This window comes from Bos mutus, chromosome 16, assembly GCF_027580195.1.
Source record: "Bos mutus isolate GX-2022 chromosome 16, NWIPB_WYAK_1.1, whole genome shotgun sequence".
Taxonomy (NCBI): domain Eukaryota; kingdom Metazoa; phylum Chordata; class Mammalia; order Artiodactyla; family Bovidae; genus Bos; species Bos mutus.
Window position 1 is genome coordinate 57,679,113 of NC_091632.1, and position 18,606 is coordinate 57,697,718.

Sequence of the window (18,606 nt, forward strand, 5' to 3'; positions counted from 1 at the left end):
ACAGGGTGTTAAAGAAGAGTTAACAGCCATCTTTCTCAAACTATTCCAAAAAATTGAAGAGGAAATAATGCTTTGGATCTCATTTTACCAGGCCAGCAGGTGGGGTTCTTTATCACTAGCGAGTAAGCCAGTCACAAAAGGACAAATACGATATGGTTCCACTAATATGAGGTTCCTACAGTAGTCACATTTTTAGAGATAAAAAGTAGTGTGGTGATTGGGATGGTTGGAATGGGGAGTGTTTAATGGGTATGGGGTTCCAGTTTGAAAAAATGAGAACGTCCTGGAGATGACTGCACAACAGTGTGGGTATACTCAATGTCACTGGACGGTACAGTTACAAGTGCTTAAAATAGTAAATTTTATGTTATGTTTATTTTACCGCAATCAAAAACAGTAAAAACAAAAAAAGTAATAGAATAAAAATTCAATTAAAAAGAAAAGGAAAAATGAGGAATGATTTGTTCTACTGCTGCTGCTGCTGCTAAGTTGCTTCAGTCGTGTCCGACTCTGTGTGACCCCATTGACGGCAGCCCATCAGGCTCTGCCATCCCTGGGATTCTCCAGGCAAGAATGCTGGAGTGGGTTGCCATTTCCTTCTCCAATGCGTGAAAGTGAAAAGTGAAAGTGAAGTCACTCAGTCGTGTCCGACTCTTTCCAACCCCATGGACTGCAGTCTACCAGGCTCCTCCGTCCATGGGATTTTCCAGGCAAGAGTACTGGAGTGGGGTGCCATTGCCTTCTCAGGATTTTCTCTACTAAGTCTCCATATATAACTTAAAACTTCTTGACCTGTGTGGTGTTGGTCCTGGAATAGAAAATAGATTGCTAAAACAGACTATATTTTAGTAAACCACAAGAGTGGCCCTCAAACCAGTGGGACAATGGCGGGAGCGTGATGGGGTTAGGGTTGGCCTCGAGCACCTAGCTGTCAGCACTCACATGCCCAGATAAACTGCGTCCAGCATAATCAGCACGTTTGCTGAGTGCCCTGAGTTTCATGGCAGGCTGGGTGGGGGCTTCTCCTTGAAAGTGGCTGAACTCTGGAGTGAGTGGGTTGCTGGATGGCAGGCAGTTCAGCTGAGCCACACTCAGGAGAGATCTGCCCTATTTGTTTGAAATATTACTTTTGGGGGCTTCCAGTGGTTAAGACTTTGCCTTCTAATGCTGGGGGTCTGAGTTCGATCCCTGCTCAGGGAGCTAATTTCCCACATGCCTCATGACCAAAAAACAAACAAACAAAACCCCAAAACATAAAACAAAAGCAAAATTATAATTAAAAAAACCATAAAATGGTCCACATCAAAAAATCTTAGAAAGAAATACCGCCTTCAAATCCTGACATAGAGTGTTCAGTCTTCATTTATGTCAGGGAAGAGTTATAAACAGAAGCAATATTGTAATAAATAAAAACTGTAAAAATGGTCCACATTAAAAAAAAATCTTAAGAAAGAAAGAAATGCCATCTTCAAATCCTGATCTAACAACATTCAGTCTTCATTTATGTCAGGGGAGAGTTGTAAAGTTCATTTATTGTATTTATCTGAATCTTATTCATTTAATATATTTCTAGTTCTTCCCAACTCCCTAGAAGCAGAGTGGGAGAGATGGCATTTGATGGCATTTGGGCTTGAAGGGAGACTGCCATGCTCTAGTGCCTAGCCTTGGGCCTGGCACTTGGTAAATGAGGAATGAAGGTTTGTTGATGGAATGATTGATGGATGGATTGAATGAATGAATGATTATCCTTTCCAACCTCTGAAGTATTCCAGTACCTTAAAGGCTCTCCTGACTATGTTGAGTTTCTTCTGGATGATTATGGAGAACTCCTTGTCTTTGACGTCGGTGGTGTCCGAGATCACATGGTGGGTAAAAGTCAGGGCATCTGTAGAGATTCCTTGGGACCGTCCATAGTCTTGAAGCACAGTGATAAGAAAGGCTTTGGAGAAAAACACGCACCAAGTTCCTTGTGAGTCTCAGGGACTCAGGAGCTGTGTCTGTCCCAAAGTTTCCCGTGGGGATTAGCAACACTGATATCTCATGGGAAGGGAAGAGTGGAGAAGAAAGTGTAAGGAAACACCCATGCTGGGTGCGAGACGGGGCTGGATAGGGGGAGAGTATAAATCCAACTGCCTCCCTAAGGACTTGGGGATATTAGTCTGGCAAGTAGCACGAGCTTCCTGGGAAACATGGAGAGCATTTGTAGGCCCAGTGTTCCTTCCATATTCAACATGGGAAGAGAGGGGCTATGGATCCCTGGACCTGACCACTTTTGACCCAGTCTTGGCTGATCAAAGTACCTTATCTTCCTGGCAGCAAACATGGGGCCCACGGGCAAGGCCAAGACCCAAGTGTGTCGAGCCTTTTTCAAGGAACGACACATGAGGACATCCCTGGTGAAAAGTGGCTAAGACTCCGTGCTCTCGAGGCAGGGTGCCTGGGTTAGAGCCCTGGTTGGGGAACTAGATCCCACATGCCACAGCCCATATGGACATTAGGAAGAGGAAGGCCCTTTTTCCTCTGGATATGCTAACATTCTTGTGGCCATTTTTTCCCTTGGTTGCATGGAGAAAGCCTATGTGCAGCAGAGAAAAAAAGAGTCCAAGATATAGCAAAAACAGAACTCAGACATGAGGAAGCAGCCTGAGAGTGACATTCAGCTAGTCACATGTAGTGACATTGACTACCTGAATCCAGCCATGCTTGAAGCCAGGCCCCTTTGGCTTCCTTTCCACTTATATGTGCTTATAACTTGCCCTCTTTTGCTTACACAAGTTTGGATTGCCTTCTGTAGCTTGATACCAAGATACCTAACACAATTCTTAACTGTTCTTCTTGCCACTAGCTCCTTTTCTCTTGTTTAATTCTTGTTCTGCATAAATTGCCAGTTGAGTAACTTCATTCTACTTCTTGATCATGTAACACTGCTGCCTAGAAGCCACTACACCAGTGCACAGAGAGTGAATTTTAGTTTCTTTTGACTGACAGGGCAATTTAAACCCTGTCATACTGGCATGTCTCCTCTACTCTAAATACCCACTTGGCCGGACTCAGTGCCTTTGCTCAGCCTGTAGCCTTAGATAATCTTTCTCAAACTTTCCTACAACTCTTCAATGCCCAAGAGACCATCTCTACAGGCCCAGCCAGAAGTGACCTCTCTCCGTGCCCCTTTCAGAAGGCTAAATGCTCCAGGAGAGGACGATATTTTCTCTGATAAAATGCTATTCGTAGTTTAGTGCAGTGGTTAAACATGTGAATTTCCAAGTCAGATAGGCTAAGTTTGAACCTTGGCTCAGTCACTTATTGTGTGATTTTGGACAAATTACAACTTCTCTCTGCCTAGGTATTCTTATCTGAAAATAGGGATAATAATAGTAACAACATCGTAAGATTGTCATGAGAATTGAGTGACTTAATATAGACAAAATCCTGGGCTTCCCTGGTGGCTCAGTGGTAAAGAATCCACCTGCCAATGCAGGGGACACGGGTTCGATCCCTGCTCCAGGAAGATCCCATGTGTCACAAGACAACTAAGCCCATACACCTCAACCACTGAACCTGTGCTCTAGAGCCCAGGCACCGCAACTACTGAGCCCAAGTGTCATGACTACTGAAGTCCAAACGCTCTAGAGCCCATGCTCTGCAACATGAGAAACCGCTGCAATGAGAAGCCCACGTGCCGCCACAAGAGAGCAAACCCTGCTCTCCACAACTAGAGAAAAAGCCCAGGCAGCAACAAAGACCCAGTGCCGCCAAATAAATAAATACAAATTTAAAAATCGTACACACACATACAACCCTTAGAGAGTGCCTGGCACCTGGGTACTAATAAGTACTATATTTAGTAAGTACTGCTGCTGCTAAGTCACTTCAGTCGTGTCCAAAGGTGCTAATTGCTGTCCTCTTATTCTGTCCCTACCTGGATAATATCTAATTGGTAAGAAGGAAGCTTCAAGTCTCATCTTAGAAGTTATTTCCATAGTGGCCTTCCCTTTCCTGACCCTTACTTTAGGTCCTCCTGTTTTAGGCTCTAAGAATATTCATCTGTTCTTATATTCATTTAGAAAGACACTCTTTCTTCAAATATTTACTGAGAATTTTTTTGGTGCTTGGAATACAATAGGGAATAAAAACGGACCTGGCTCCTGCCTTCGTGGATCTTACAGTCTAGTGCGGACCCTTTACAACTCTCGTTACACCCTGACCATATATTATTGTAACAGGTTCTGGTTGAATAGCTGTCTTTCCTGCTGGACATTTGTACCAAGCTGGTGGGGCCTAGATGCAACAAACATTTATTCATTAATTCTTATTAAATGAATAAATGAATGAAATGGCTGAAGCACAGGATCAATCCCTTGGGCAGGTGCCCATCTGCAGGAGTCCACTTTTAAGATGTAGGGACTTTGGGGAGGCGTCTAATGTTGTTGGCTTCTGACCTCATATTAATGACCTAGAGATGAGGAAGTGAGACTCCTGCCAGGGTGAGGATGTGGGTCTACTCTGGTGCTTGAGGAGATGGGGCAAGGGAAGGATGTGGATGGGGAGGGAGGAGAGAGATTGCTCTAGTCCATGCAAGAGGCCCTGGTGCCTGTATGTGTGTGTGTGTGTGTGTGTGTGTGTGTGTGTTGGTGGGGGTGGCGAGCAGGGCTATCCTAGGGACCTCTCATCCCAGAAAGGAAGAGGACAGGGAGAGTGCTGGTGGAGGGGTTGGGGACAGACTTGCCTGGATCAGGTATAGGGCTGGTCCAGGTTCTCATGCTCACCTTGTGGAAAGAAGAAAGCTGGGAGCCAATATCTTGCAGGAAATCCTTCAAAGAATTCATGGTTTGGCTCAGTGGGGTATTTGGGGTCTTGGCTAGGTGATGAACTGGAGTGCTTCCAAGCTGTGACAAGTCTCATATACCTATTGGAAGGCAGACCACAGATTGGTGTGGTTAGAGGCATAATAATTGTACATTTTCAGATCTCAGCAATTTCTTTAAGCCTCTCCTGGATTCCTCCTTCCCTTTTCATCTCAAAGTCTCCCCCTTCTCTGGACTCTTATCCTATAGTTTAAAGAAAACCAGCTATGGCTTTAAAGCTTTTGAGAACACAAAGCCCTGGAAGGCAATTAACAAGTGATGTGGTTATTATAGTAGGAATCTTGACTGGGCTTTGTGGAATCTTGCAGATTGGGTTTGAGCTACTGCCTACTCTAAGAAGATAAACAGTAACATTCACTTATAGTTCAATGGTGAAAGAGACAGTTTGGTATAAACTTTGGAACTAGGTTTTCCGGGTTCAAATCTCAATACTTCCACTTTCTAGCTGTGAAAATTTGGGCAAGTTGCTCCATGTTTTTGTGTCAATTTCCACATCTCTAATGGAGAAGGCAATGGCACCCTACTCCAGTACTCTTGCCTGGAAAACCCCATGGACAGAGGAGCCTGGTGGGCTGCAGTCCATGGGGTTGCTAAGAGTCAGAAACAATTGAGCGATTTCACTTTTACTTTTCGCTTTCATGCATTGGAGAAGGAAATGGCAACCCACTCCAGTGTTCTTGCCTGGAGAATCCCAGGGACGGGGAGCCTGGTGGGCTGCCGTCTATGGGGTTGCACAGAGTTGGACATGACTGAAGCGACTTAGCCGCAGCAGCAGCCACATCTCTAAAATGAGAATGATAAATAATAGTACCTACTTCCTGTGAGTGTGTGTGCATTCTCAGTCATGTCTGACTCTCTGTGACTCTATGGGCTGTAGGCCACCAGGCTCCTCTGTCTGTGGGATTCTCCAGATAAGAATACTGGAATGGGTTGCCATTTCCTTCTCCAGATCTTTTCAACCCAGGGATGGAACCTGCGTCTCCTGCATCAGCAGGTGGATTCTTTACCACTAAGGCAGAGGAACCAGAGATTAAATTGCCAACATCCGTTGCATCATAGAAAAAGCAGAGAGTCCCAGAAAAACATCTACTTCTGCTTTATTGACTACCCCAAAGCCTTTGACTTTGTGAATCACAATAAACTGGAAAATTCTTAAAGAGTTGGGAATACCAGACCACCTTACCTGCCTTCTGAGAAATCTGTATGAAATCTGTCAAGAAGCATCTGTATGCAGTTAGAACCAGACATGGAACAACAGACTGGTTCCAACTTGGGAAAGGAGTACGTCAGGTTGTATATTGTCACCCTGCTTATTTAACTTATATGCAGAGTACATCATGTGAAATGTCGGCTGAATGAAGCACAAGCTGGAATCAAGATTGCTGGGAGAAATATCAATAACCTCAGACATGCAGATGACACCACCCTTATGGCAGAAAGTGAGAAAGAACTAAAGAGGGTCTTGATGAAAGTGAAAGTTCAGTTCAGTCACTCAGTCATGTCCGACTCTTTGTGACCCCATGGACTGCATCACGCCAGGCCTCTCTGTCCATCACCAGCTCCCGGGGTTTACTCAAACTCATGTCCATTTAGTCGGTGATGCCATCTAACCATCTCATCTTCTGTCGTCCCGTTCTCCTCCCACCTTCAATATTTCCCAGAATCAGGGTCTTTTCAAATGAATCAGTTCTTCGCATCAGGTAGCCAAAGTATTGGAGTTTCAGCTTCAGCATCAGTCCTTCCAATGAATATTCAGGACTGGTTTCCTTTAGGATGGACTGGCTGGATCTCCTTGCTGTCCAAGGGACTCTCAAGAGTCTTCTCCAACACCACAGTTCAAAAGCATCAATTCTTCAACACTCAGCTTTCTTTATACTTCAATTCTCACATCCATACATGACTACTGGAAAAACCATAGCTTTGACTAATGGACCTTTGTCAGCAAAGTAATGTCTCTGCTTTTTAATATGCTGTCTAGGTTGGTCATAGCTTTTCTTCCAAGGAGCAAGTGTCTTTTAATTTCATGGCTGCAGTCACCATCTGCAGTGATTTTGGTGCCCAAAAAAGTAAAGTGTGTCACTGTTTCCACTGTTTCCCCATCTATTTGCCATGAAGTGATGGGACCAGATGCCATGATCTTAGTTTTCTGAATGTTGAGTTTTAAGTCAACTTTTTCATTCTCCTCTTTCACTTTCATCAAGAGACTCTTTACTTCTTTCCTTTCTGCCATAAGGGTGGTGTCATCTGTATCTGAGGTTATTGATATTTCTCCCAGCAATCTTGACTCCAGCTTGTATTTCATCCAGTCCAGCATTTCTCATGATGTACTCTGCATATAAGTTAAATAAGCAGGGTGACAAAATACAGCCTTGATGAACTCCTTTCCCTATTTGGAACCAGTCTGTTGTTCCATGTCCAGTTCTAACTGTTGCTTCTTGACCAGCATCAGATTTCTCTGGAGGCAGGTCAGGTGGTCTGGTATTCCCATCTCTTGAAGAATTTTCCACAGTTTGTTGTGATCCACACAGTCAAAGGGTTTGGCATAGTCAATAAAGCAGAAGTAGATGTTTTTCTGGAACTCTCTTGCTTTTTCGATGATCCAGTGGATGTTGGTAATTTGATCTCTGGTTCCTTGCCTTTTCTAAATCCAGCTTGAACATCTGGAAGTTCAGAATCAGCAAACTAACATGTACTGGAATAGGTGAGTTTAATTCAGATGACCATTATATCTACTACTGTGGGAAAGAATCCCTTAGAAAAAATGGAATAGCCATCATAGTCAACAAAAGAGTTCAAAATGCAGTACTTGGATGCAATCTCAAAAATGAAAGAATGATCTCTGTTCATTTCCAAGACAAACAATTCAATATCACAGTAATCCAAGTCTATGCCCCAACCAATAATGCTGAAAGAGGAGAGAGAAAGTTGGCTTAAAGCTCCACATTCAGAAAACGAAGATCGTGGCATCTGGTCCCATCACTTCATGGGAAATAGACGGGGAAACAATGGAAACAGTGAGATACTTGATTTTTTTGGGCTCCAAAATCACTGCAGATGGTGACTGCAGCCATGAAATTAAAAGACACTTGCTCCTTGGAAGAAAAGCTATGACCAACCTAGACAGCATATTAAAAAGCAGAGACATTACTTTGCCAACAAAAGTCCATCTAGTCAAAACTATGGTTTTTCCAGTAGTCATGTATGGATGTGAGAGTTGGACTATAAAGAAAGCTGAATGCTGAAGAATTGATGCTTTTGAACTGTGGTGATCCAACCAGTCCATCCTAAAGGAAATCAGTCCTGAATATTCATTGGAAGGACGGATGCTGAAGCTGAAACTCCAATATTTTGGCCACCTGATGCAAAGAACTTACTCATTGGAAAAGACCCTGATGCTGGAGGAGAAGAGTATGACAGAGGATGAGATGGTTGGATGGCATCACTGTCCCGATGGACATGTGTCTGAGCAAGCTCTGGGAGTGGGTGATGGACAGGGAGGCCTGGCGTGCTGCAGTCCATGGGGTTGCAAAGAGTAGGACACGACTGAGTGACTGGACTGAACTGAACTGAACCACCTGGGAAGCCCAGCACCCTGTGAGGCACTCCGTAAATGTGAATTCCTGTCATGCCTTTCAAATTATTTTGTGCTATATATTAAAATTTTTTAAATTATATGTATTTAGCTTTTATTTCTTTTCACATTTCTTCCTGCTAGTGTCACATGACGCAGTGTAGCGTAACAGAAAGAGGAATGTGTTACGTTCTGTTTCTACATCTGTCTCTTAGTGTAAAGTGACCTTGGAAGGAACTCTCCAGTTCTTAGGCCTCTGCTTCCTCCTCCTAAACTGAATAAAAGAATCCCTCCTTTTGAGGAGAGGGTGGGATGTTTGGAGAAAGTAACGTGGAAACCTATATTACCATATGTAAAATAGATAGCCAATGGGAATTTGCTGTATGATTCAGGGAACTCAAACTGGGGCTCTGTAACAACCTTGAGGGTTGGGATGGGGAGGGAGATGGGAGGAGGTTCAAGAGGGAGGGGACATATGTATACCTATGGCTGATTCATGTTGATGTTTGGCAGAAACCAACACAATTCTGTAAAGCAATTATCCTTCAATTAAATAAAATTTAAAATAAAAAACCCCAAGCGCTTAAAAAATACTGAAATTAACACATTTGTACCTTAAATAAAATATCATAAAATTTTTTAGATAAAAAAAAAAAAGAATACCTCTTTTGTTTAAATTCACATGTTGCAGTGAGAACTCAGAGGTCAAGGATGTGAAATTACATGGTGAAACCATTAAGCTCAAAGTAAAAATGATGCAGAAACGTAGAGCAGCCTTTCTACATACCGATGATGCATTGCAGTATACGCCATTTTGGCCCAGGTGTTAAAGAAGTTCAGCCTCTGGATGAGGTCATTCACCCAGGAACTCAGGGCTTTACTTGACTTGTAGGCATATTTCTGTTGGGATTGAGAAACAGGCACATCATTTTTTTTTTTAAAGATTTGTCTTTGAAGTCATTAAGGACATGTCTGTACACTTTGGCGACAGACTCAATTGCCAGAAATAGATAACTTGGCAAGAGGATGCTATTTTCCAACTGAAAGCACTTGGTGAGAAATCTGAAAACTCTTAACCAGGGCAAGTTAGCACGATCTTAACAGTGCTTTGGATAAAACACTTGCAAGTTTCCATCCTGGCTAGTCTTTCCTCGTTCTTTTTAAGTTCTCCAATCAGTCTTCATTGCTGCCCACCCCTCTACCCACCCACTTCTTTCCCCTTATCTGGGAAGATAACCTTCACAGGCCATTAAGTCTAAGTAATCTCAACTTTCTGGCCTTTCCCTATACAAAATTCTATAAATCTCCATCCACTCTCTCTTTCCCCCATCTCTTTTCCTTCCAGTTTCGAGTCAAGCTGGTTCCTGCCCCTGTGCACTGCACAGCACTTCTGGACTATTTTTGCTTTTCTGAAGCTTCCACTTCCATTTTCCATCCCTTTGTTTATTAACACATTCTTCTATCTTAAATACACAAGCCACCTAACATGCAATCCTGCTTGTTTGATCCTCAACAGAATAGCGAACTGCATTCAAGAATAGATTAAAAGGATCATAAACAGTGATCAGGTGGGATTCAGCCCTGGGAGGTAAGGATGGTTAAACATGAAGATCAAAAAATGTGATACACCACAATGTAGGAATGAAGGATAAAAATCCTATGATCATTTCAATAGATGCACAAAAAGGATTTGACAAAATTCAACATCTTTTCATGATAAAATCTTTACACAAATTTTATATAAAAACAATGTTCCTCAGAAGAATGAGGGTTGCCAGAAGTAGATGGGAGGGGGAAATACGATAATGTAGATCAAAGAGTACAAATTTTCAGTCATAAGAAGAAGAATCACTTTTGAGGATCTAAAGCATAGTAATCGGAGAAGGCAATGGCACCCCACTCCAGTACTCTTGCCTGGAAAATCCCATGGATGGAGGAGCCTGGTAGGCTGCAGTCCATGGGGTCGGTAAGAGTCAGACACGACTGAGCAACTTCACTTTCACTTTTCCCTTTCATGCATTGGAGAAGGAAATGGCAACCCACTCCAGTGTTCTTGCCTGGAGAATCCCAGGGACGGGGGAGCCTGGTGGGCTGCCGTCTATGGGGTTGCACAGAGTTGGACATGACTGAAGTGACTTAGCAGCAGCAGCAGCAGCAAAGCATAGTAATAATATGGTATTTTGTACTTAAAAATTGCTGAGAATAGATCTTGATCATTCTTACCACCATAAAAAAAGTCTTCATTAGAAGTCATCAAGGACCTTATACATTCCATATTCATGATTCCACCCTAGACTCATCCCTCTCATTTGGCTAATTTGTATTCTCTGCAGCTTTTGACTAAGTTGATTACTTCCTCCCTCTCCTGCCTTGACTTCTGTGTCCACACTCAATCCTAACGTTCTCTTGAATTCTCTACTTCTAGGGTTTCATTCTTTGATTCCTTCTGTTTCCCTCCCTTTCAGGCGGTGTTGCCTAATATTCCCTCAGCCTTCTTCTCTCCCTACTTTACATTCTCTCAGATCTAATTCACTGTGGTTTCCACTACTTTGTCTAAGCTGATAGTACCGATATCTTGCTTCGCACTCTCATCCACTTTCTCCTGGATAACTTCACTTGGAAGCCTCCCCTAGCTTCTCGAGATGTTTCATGTCCAAAACAGGATGTCAGCATCTGCCCTCGAACAGCCTCTGTTTCTGCTCACTCTGTCTCTAAATGGTACTATTGTACACCTAATTGTCCAAGCCATACATTTCTCCCTGGCTAATTTCAGCTCTTGCCATTCGGTCAGATATGCCCTCATTTCACCCATAGGTAACTAAACCTAGAGGATTCCAACTGAGCCATGCTCTCTCGACTTAAATCTGAACGCATGTGACTCCCAGCCCTTTCACTACTTAACTTTCTCAGTGAGTCTCGAAGCCGCTCCACTGCTCAGTTTCCACATCTGTAAAATAAGGATATTGGAGCAGAGGAACCCAAGATCCTTTCAAGCTGCGAAGTCTTATGATTCTAAGTGTGTGCAGTTTGCAGATCCAATATCTCAATTCTCTTCACAGCTTTCACTCAGTTTTTAAGTATTTATAATTGTCATTGCTTTCTCTAAACTCTATGTTTTCTACTATCAGTTTTAAAAATAGCTTTATTGAGATATAATTCACAAACCATATAATTTATTCATCAGGATTCTGTCCATTCATCAGGAATATCTGAGTTGCTTCCATCTTTTGGCTCTGAATGATGCTGCTGTGAACAGTCATGACAAGCTTTTTTGTGTGGGTACATGTTTCAACTTCTTTTGGGAATATACCTAGGGTTGGAACTGCTGGGTCAAATGGCAACTCTATGGTTAACTATTTGAGGAAATAAAGTACTATTTTCCGAAAGTGGCTACACCATTTTGCCAAGAGCAGTATATGAAGATTCCAATGTCTCTGTATCCTTGCAATGTTTATTATTGTCTGCATTTTTATTCTGTCCGTCCTGAGCGTGGGTGAGTGCTCTGTTGTGTCCGACTCTTTGTGACCCTATGAACAGTAGCCTGCAAGGCTCCTCTGTCCATGGGATTCTCCAGGCAAGAATGCTGGGGTGGGTTGCCATTTCCTCCTCCAGGGGATCTTCCTGAGCCAGGGATCAAACCCGAATCTTTGCATCTCCTGCACTGGCAGGTGGACTCTTCACAGTCGTGCTGCCTGGGAGGTAACCGCCCTAGTAGGATGTGGAATTACACCTCACTGTGGTTCTGGTTTGCACTTCCCTGATGACGAATGATGTTGAGCATCTTTTCATGTGTCTGCACCCATTTTGATTACAAATAAATTTTAGAAAGTAGGCAATTTCACAAAGATGTAATTCACAAATAATAAGAATTGACTGTGTGTCTGTCTGTGTGTGTGTGATTTCATCCTTCTTTTTGAGCATATCCTGCTGATGCTTGTAGCTGTAGTTCATTCCCTTTCGCTGTTGGTATAGTCTATTTTTCCATCCTATTGTGGATGACACATTTCAGTTGTCTCCAGTATTTTACCATTGTAAATAATGGTGTTCTGAATACTTTTGTACATGTGTCTTGATACTCATGTGCAGGGGATTATATACTTTCTATATTGTTGAGATTATACTGTATATGCCATTTTGAATCTTTAAAATTTTTTTTATTCACAAAATAATATAACAAGCATTTCTCCCTCCTCTTCAATTTGTTTCAATTGTTTTAGTGATTACCCTAAAAATTACAGCATGCATACTTAATTTGTAAAAATCTATGGGTTATTATTACTTTTAACTTCCTTCTCTGAGACCTAAAAATTCCATATCCTCCCCAACCTTGGCTTATATGTTATTGTTGACCCTTTCTATTCTTGACCTTTCCATTTCAAAATGTTCAATATTCTATCCTTCTTTAAAAAAATAATCCCACTGGATATTAATATTGTTGTTGCTTTTTATTTTTGTCAAAATTTATTCACCACCTCATTTACCACTTTTCCGCCTCTTCATTCCTTCTCACGTCTCAGAGCTTCCCCCTTTACCTCCTTCCACCTTCCTGCTGGAAATAAGGAAAGGCATTCAGGGTTTCCCTTAGCATTTGCTAATGATGAACTCTCTCAGCATTTTTTCGTTTTGGTCTGTTTTATTTCATCTTCATTTTTGTTTTTAAAGATTTTTTTTGGATGTGGACCATTTTTAAAGTCTTCATTGAATTTGCTGCAATATTGCTTCTGTTATTTTATTTTGGCTACAAGGCATGTGGGATATTAGCTCCCACACCAGGGAGCTAAGAATCCTCACTCCCTGCACTGGAGGGCAGCGTCTTAACCAGTGGACCTCCAGAGAATTCCCGTTATCTTCATTTTTGAAACAAAAGTTTTGTATATACAATTTTAGTTTAACAGTTCATTTGACACGATGGAGATACCATTTCCATTCCGTTGAAAGTTACTTTTTTCTAGCTGCTTTTGAAGAGTTTTTCTTTGATTTTCTGCAGGTTCATTAGGATGTATCTATGCATAAGTTAAAAAAGATGTCTACTGCTTGGGATTCATTGAACTTCTTACATCTATCAATTCTGGAAAATTCTCAGCCCTTATTCCTTTAATTACTGCCTCTGCTTCATCCTCTCTCTTCTCTCTTTCCGAACTTCAATCAAACTAATGTTGGACAGTCTGTTTGCCCTCTGTGAATCTTCATAGCTCTTTCATAGTTTCCATTCTTAGTCTCTCTGGGTTGCATTCTGGATATGTTCTTATGATCTTTTATTTTTTGCCTATAGAATTTTTTTTGGCTAATAGAAACAATTTATTGCCAGAGGGCAAAAGGGCCAAGCGAGGCCAGAATTTTGAGGCAGCACACACTTCACCCCAGCTCCTAATTTTCAAAATAAATTTTTACAGCCATCAGCCCTCTGTACAAGCAACATCCCTTTACCCCCACCTTCTCCCCATCCCACTGTACACAGCTGCCTGGTTCCCTCCAGCCACTGGTTCCCAGCAGACCTCGGCCTGCAGTGAGTTTGCCGTGGAGCTGACCTGGGCCCGAGCTCAGCTTGGTGCTGGGCGCCAGCTGGCCCCTGCCAGGCCCGTGCTCTCCTTGTGGGCCTGTTCTCAGTCCCATCCTCCTTGATGTGCCTCTTGGATGCCCTAGTCAGGGTGGGATGGGGCTGTCAGCCCAGTGCTTTTCCCTTTTTTGAACTTTCAAAATTTTAACTTGGGTTTCTTGAATCTAAAACATATGTGTTTTTACACACATTTATGTAAGCGTGTGTTTTATAGAAGTATACATATTTTTATAATCCTTAAAAATGACTTAGTGTTCTAAAACTTAAAAAAATTTCACAATACATCTGAGAGATCTTTCTAGCATATAACACATACCTTATTATTTGAATATATCATAATTTATCTAACCAGATTTCCATTAAGAGGTATTCGAGTTGTTTTCAACTTTATGCTGAAACATAAAAAGCCCTGCAACAAATATCTCTTAGATAAATTTATTTAAGTAGAATTGCCAAATTGCCCTCTCAGATTTTATTAATATATACTCACACCAAAAGTATATATTGTCACCAAAAGTATATATAAAAGTCAACATCTTTTAATGGATACATAATATTTCATCATGAGTCTATACCATAGTTAACTTACTCTTTCCCTAGAACTAGGGGATTTATTTCGATCAAGCATGTGAATGGGAAAGGATAATTGCTTACCTGCCACAGTTTGGGCACTTTTGTACTAAGAAAAGAATCATATATTTCCTCCAATTCTTGGGTAAGGATAATCTCTCCTTTTATAGCAAGTTGAAGATCTTTCAGAGACTTATGTATAATAGATAGCAACTGATCAAATCTTTCAATTTCTTGGATCAAAAAGGTTAGCAAGACACAGTGGATAAGTGGATCATAGCCTGGATTAAAAAGAGAAAAAAACTGTGGCATCTTTCAGATAAGATGAGGCTTTACTTGGAGAGATGTAAGGTTTGGAAATTAAAGGAGTTTGGTGTGAGTAGCCCAAGGACTGAAAACTATTTTCTGCAAAAGGCCAGTTAGTAAATATCCCAGGCTTTGTGGGATACTCAACTCTCCCAGTGTAGAGCAGGTGCAGGCATAGACAACGTGAAAACAAACAATGGCTGCACCACAATAAAGCTCTATTTGTGGGCACTCAGATTTGAATTTCATAAAATATTTGTGTCATGAAATATTATTATTCTTTTGACTTTTTCAACCATTAGTTTAGCTTGTAGGCTCCAAAATGAATCTTTTTTTTTTTTTAAACTTTATTTTGTATTGGGGTGTAGCAGATTAACAATGTTGTGACAGTTTCAGGTGAACAGCAACGGTTGAATCTCTTGAAAGGGTTAAAGTATGGATGCTGAAAATTTAATAGGGTAAATTACCACAGTTCAACACTTTGGCCTCTGAGAGCTGGGTGTGGAGCCAACTCTGGACAACGAGGATTGCTCTGTCTTCTCTGGATCTGCCGTCCCTCCCTCCCCTTTGCTCCTCAGAGTTCAGAAGTCTCCCAGCTTGGAGAGGGTCAGAGGGCCCATCTAAATCTCCCTGCCCAAAATGCTGTCCATCAGGCAGAGATGCAAAAAGGACAGAGACTTAAAAGCTCTGTAGACTCTCTCAAGCAGACTTGCTCCTTTCTGGTTTTCTACATCGTTTTCACTCCTTTACTTTTTGTCTTGGGGTCATGGACCTTCCCCCTGTCTACCCCTGCCCCCATAATTTTCTCTTCTGCTCCCCATCACCCAGCTTGGAGAGAGAAGAGGGCATTACGGAGTTAGTTTTCCATCTCACATTGGCCTTTCTACTTTGTTAATAACTTTTGTCCTTCTGATGCTGGAGTCCTTTCCTGAGGAGGCTGTGGTGAGGGGAGAAAGGTCATGTCCCAGGCTTACCTTTGGGATCTTTATGAAAAGACTCCCAGATGGGGCTTAACATGATGTACTTCAGTGTGCTTGGAGTTCCAGCCCATTCTTCTTTCTCTACAGACAGTGGCAGCCGCGTTAGCATGTCCGATAAAATTGCCATCACCAGCTCATCCTTGCTCTTCTCACGACTGCAAGGAAATCAAAAGAAAAAAGGAGATATAGGCTTGTCTAATCTGGAAGGGCCCTCTATGTGGGCCCCATCTGAAGGTATATGCAAATTCATGGAACCACAGAACTGTGATATGGAGACCATGGAGACTTACAGAGACCATGGAGTTCATTTCATTTTACAGGTGAGAAAACTGCCCAATGCACTTCAGACATTTGCAAGGAGATACATATTTTTAAAGTTTTCTTAAGATTTCTTTGAAAAGTATTCATCTGAATGCATTGGCACGAAACAAGTACCAAGACTGGGATGCAAACGAGGAGGCAACCAGACAGAGGATGCTTCAGTAGCTTGATAGGTTATTCAAATGCATGTCAGATTCCTCTGTGTTCATACACAGGGCTTCCTGGTAACACACTCAGTGGTGGCGATAAGAGAACAGCATGTGTATAGGTCTGGTAGTAGTAAGCAAGGCCATACAAACACTGAAGACAGAGGAGGTCTTTGGAATCCTTTTATAGATGAGGAAGTTAGGGTCCAGGGAGATGATAGGACCTCCCTGTACAGTGGATGAAGAGGGAACGGGGTACACCTCTTTTGAGTTCCATCACTCTGTTACTCTATATACTAGTGTAACTGTATACATATATACACACATATGTATATATACTGGTTTTCCAGCAAACAGTCCAGGTTTCACACAGCTGAATGAATGTGGTCCTTTGAAGTAAGTGATAATCTGGTGATAAGCTGTGTATTTAGTTTAACAGTGCGGAGGATGAGATGGTTGGATGGCATCATCAACTCAATGGACATGAGTTTGAGCAAACTCCAGGAGATGGTGAAGGACAGGGAAGATGGAGATGGTGAAAGACAGGGAAGCCTGGAGTGCTGCAGTCCGTGGGGCTGCAGAGAGTTGGACACGACTGAGCAACTCAACAACAACAACAACAACAACAACAACAACAACAACAACGAGCTGCTTCTGAGACAGTTTGCAACTCGCATGAACTAACATTTTCCTAGCTTTGTCATTATGCTTTGTTTTTGACATTAAAGTAGGGTTACTCAGTGGAACTCATCCAAATGGTTGAAGGATCAAAAGATTTAAAAAATCAAACTCATATTCTAAGTGCAATATTTGCTTACCACTGAAGACATTACCTTGAATGTGAGAGATCTTTCAAGTCAAGTCCCACAAACAAGTTTCTAATAAACTTTTTAGCAAAGGTGGCCTAACTGCAATAATCGTAGCCTCTCCACATGACCAAAGGGATATTAAGACACATATTTGGTCTGCTTATTAAAAGCATTCCCTTATAATCATCTCATCTCTTACTGGTTTATTTACTGAACGCTAAAAGTGCAGAACTGGACTTCCCTGGCGGTCCGGTGGTTAAGACTATGCTGCTTCCGCTGCAGGGAGAGGGAGGGGCACAGGTTTCATCCCTGGTGGGTAACTAAGATCCCTGTATGCTGCGTGGTGCCCCCACCCCCTAAAAAAGCAGGGGTTGTTGTCAACCTCATTAAAAAAAGAAAAGTGCAGAATTAATCCTTAAACGTGTAGGGCCTGCAGGAAATTCAACGTGATATTCCGGGGACATACTGAAGGAGTTCCAGTTGCATAGTCTTCTATCTCTAAATGTCAGCTTTCCTTCTATGTCACAGGTAGTTAATATATGTTCATTTTGTCAGTGAAATGAGTATCCAATGATCTTATTTTGTGTCAGTAGATTTGATCTTGATGGATATGAACAAATAGCTGAAGTCATAGCCAAATCCAGTCAGATGTCATTAAAAACTTTTTAAAAATATATGGACCATTTAAAAAAGTCCTTATTGAATTTGCTACAATATTGCTTCTGTTTTATGTTCTGGGTCTTTGACCACGAGGCATGCGGGATCTTAGCTCCCCGACAGGGACTGAACCCATATCCCCTGCATTGGAAAGTGAAGTCTTAATCACTGGACCACCATGGACGTCCCAAATGTCATTTTAACATGAGTCGTGTTGTCTAAAGAGACAGAAAGACTGAGAGAATGCAAGATTCCAGTGGGTTCAGAGCTTTTCTAGGTATACAGAAAAAAATGTGAGCTTCTCAGGGGGCCCTAGGGGTAAGCAATCTGCCTGCCAAGGAATCCGCCAGACACAAAAGGGGTTTGATCCCTGGTTCGGGAAGATCCCCCGGAATAGGTAATGGCAACCCACTCCAGTATTCTTGCCTGGAAAATTCTATGGACAGAGCAGTCTGGCAGGCTACAGTCCATGGTGCCCCAAAAAGTCAGACACTATTGGGTGACTGAGCACACACACAAACACACACACACACGCATGTATAGGTCCTATAGAAGTAAATATAACATTTCATATTTATACAGATTCAGTTAAAAAATACCACCCATCAGGTACAATTCACTCACTCAATGAAGATTTATCTGGAACCTACTACAGGCTTGGTAATTATATGTGTGTGTGTGCTCCTGTGTATATAAACTTGCTTCTCTGTCATTTGAAGAATCTAGTTTCTGTGTTTTTTGACTGTATTTTTCTGTAAGTAATATATTGTATATCTTCAAATGAATATTTAATAATTTACAACTAATATTTTTTCCTGGTGAGT

The 18,606-nt window shown here is 41.9% G+C and overlaps 1 protein-coding gene across 1 annotated transcript in view; it reads right to left on the reverse strand.

The window, feature by feature from the left end:
• The window catches only part of DNAH14 (dynein axonemal heavy chain 14), a 354,570-nt gene that overhangs the window by 2,595 nt on the left and 333,369 nt on the right, over positions 1–18,606 (reverse strand). The window contains exons 80-84 of the mRNA XM_070384410.1: positions 15,844–16,004; positions 14,648–14,844; positions 9,224–9,336; positions 4,767–4,906; positions 1,776–1,939 (exon numbers count right to left, since the gene is read on the reverse strand). Of these exons, the coding sequence (XP_070240511.1) occupies positions 1,776–1,939; positions 4,767–4,906; positions 9,224–9,336; positions 14,648–14,844; positions 15,844–16,004 (775 nt within the window). The remainder of the gene's footprint in view (positions 1–1,775; positions 1,940–4,766; positions 4,907–9,223; positions 9,337–14,647; positions 14,845–15,843; positions 16,005–18,606) is intronic.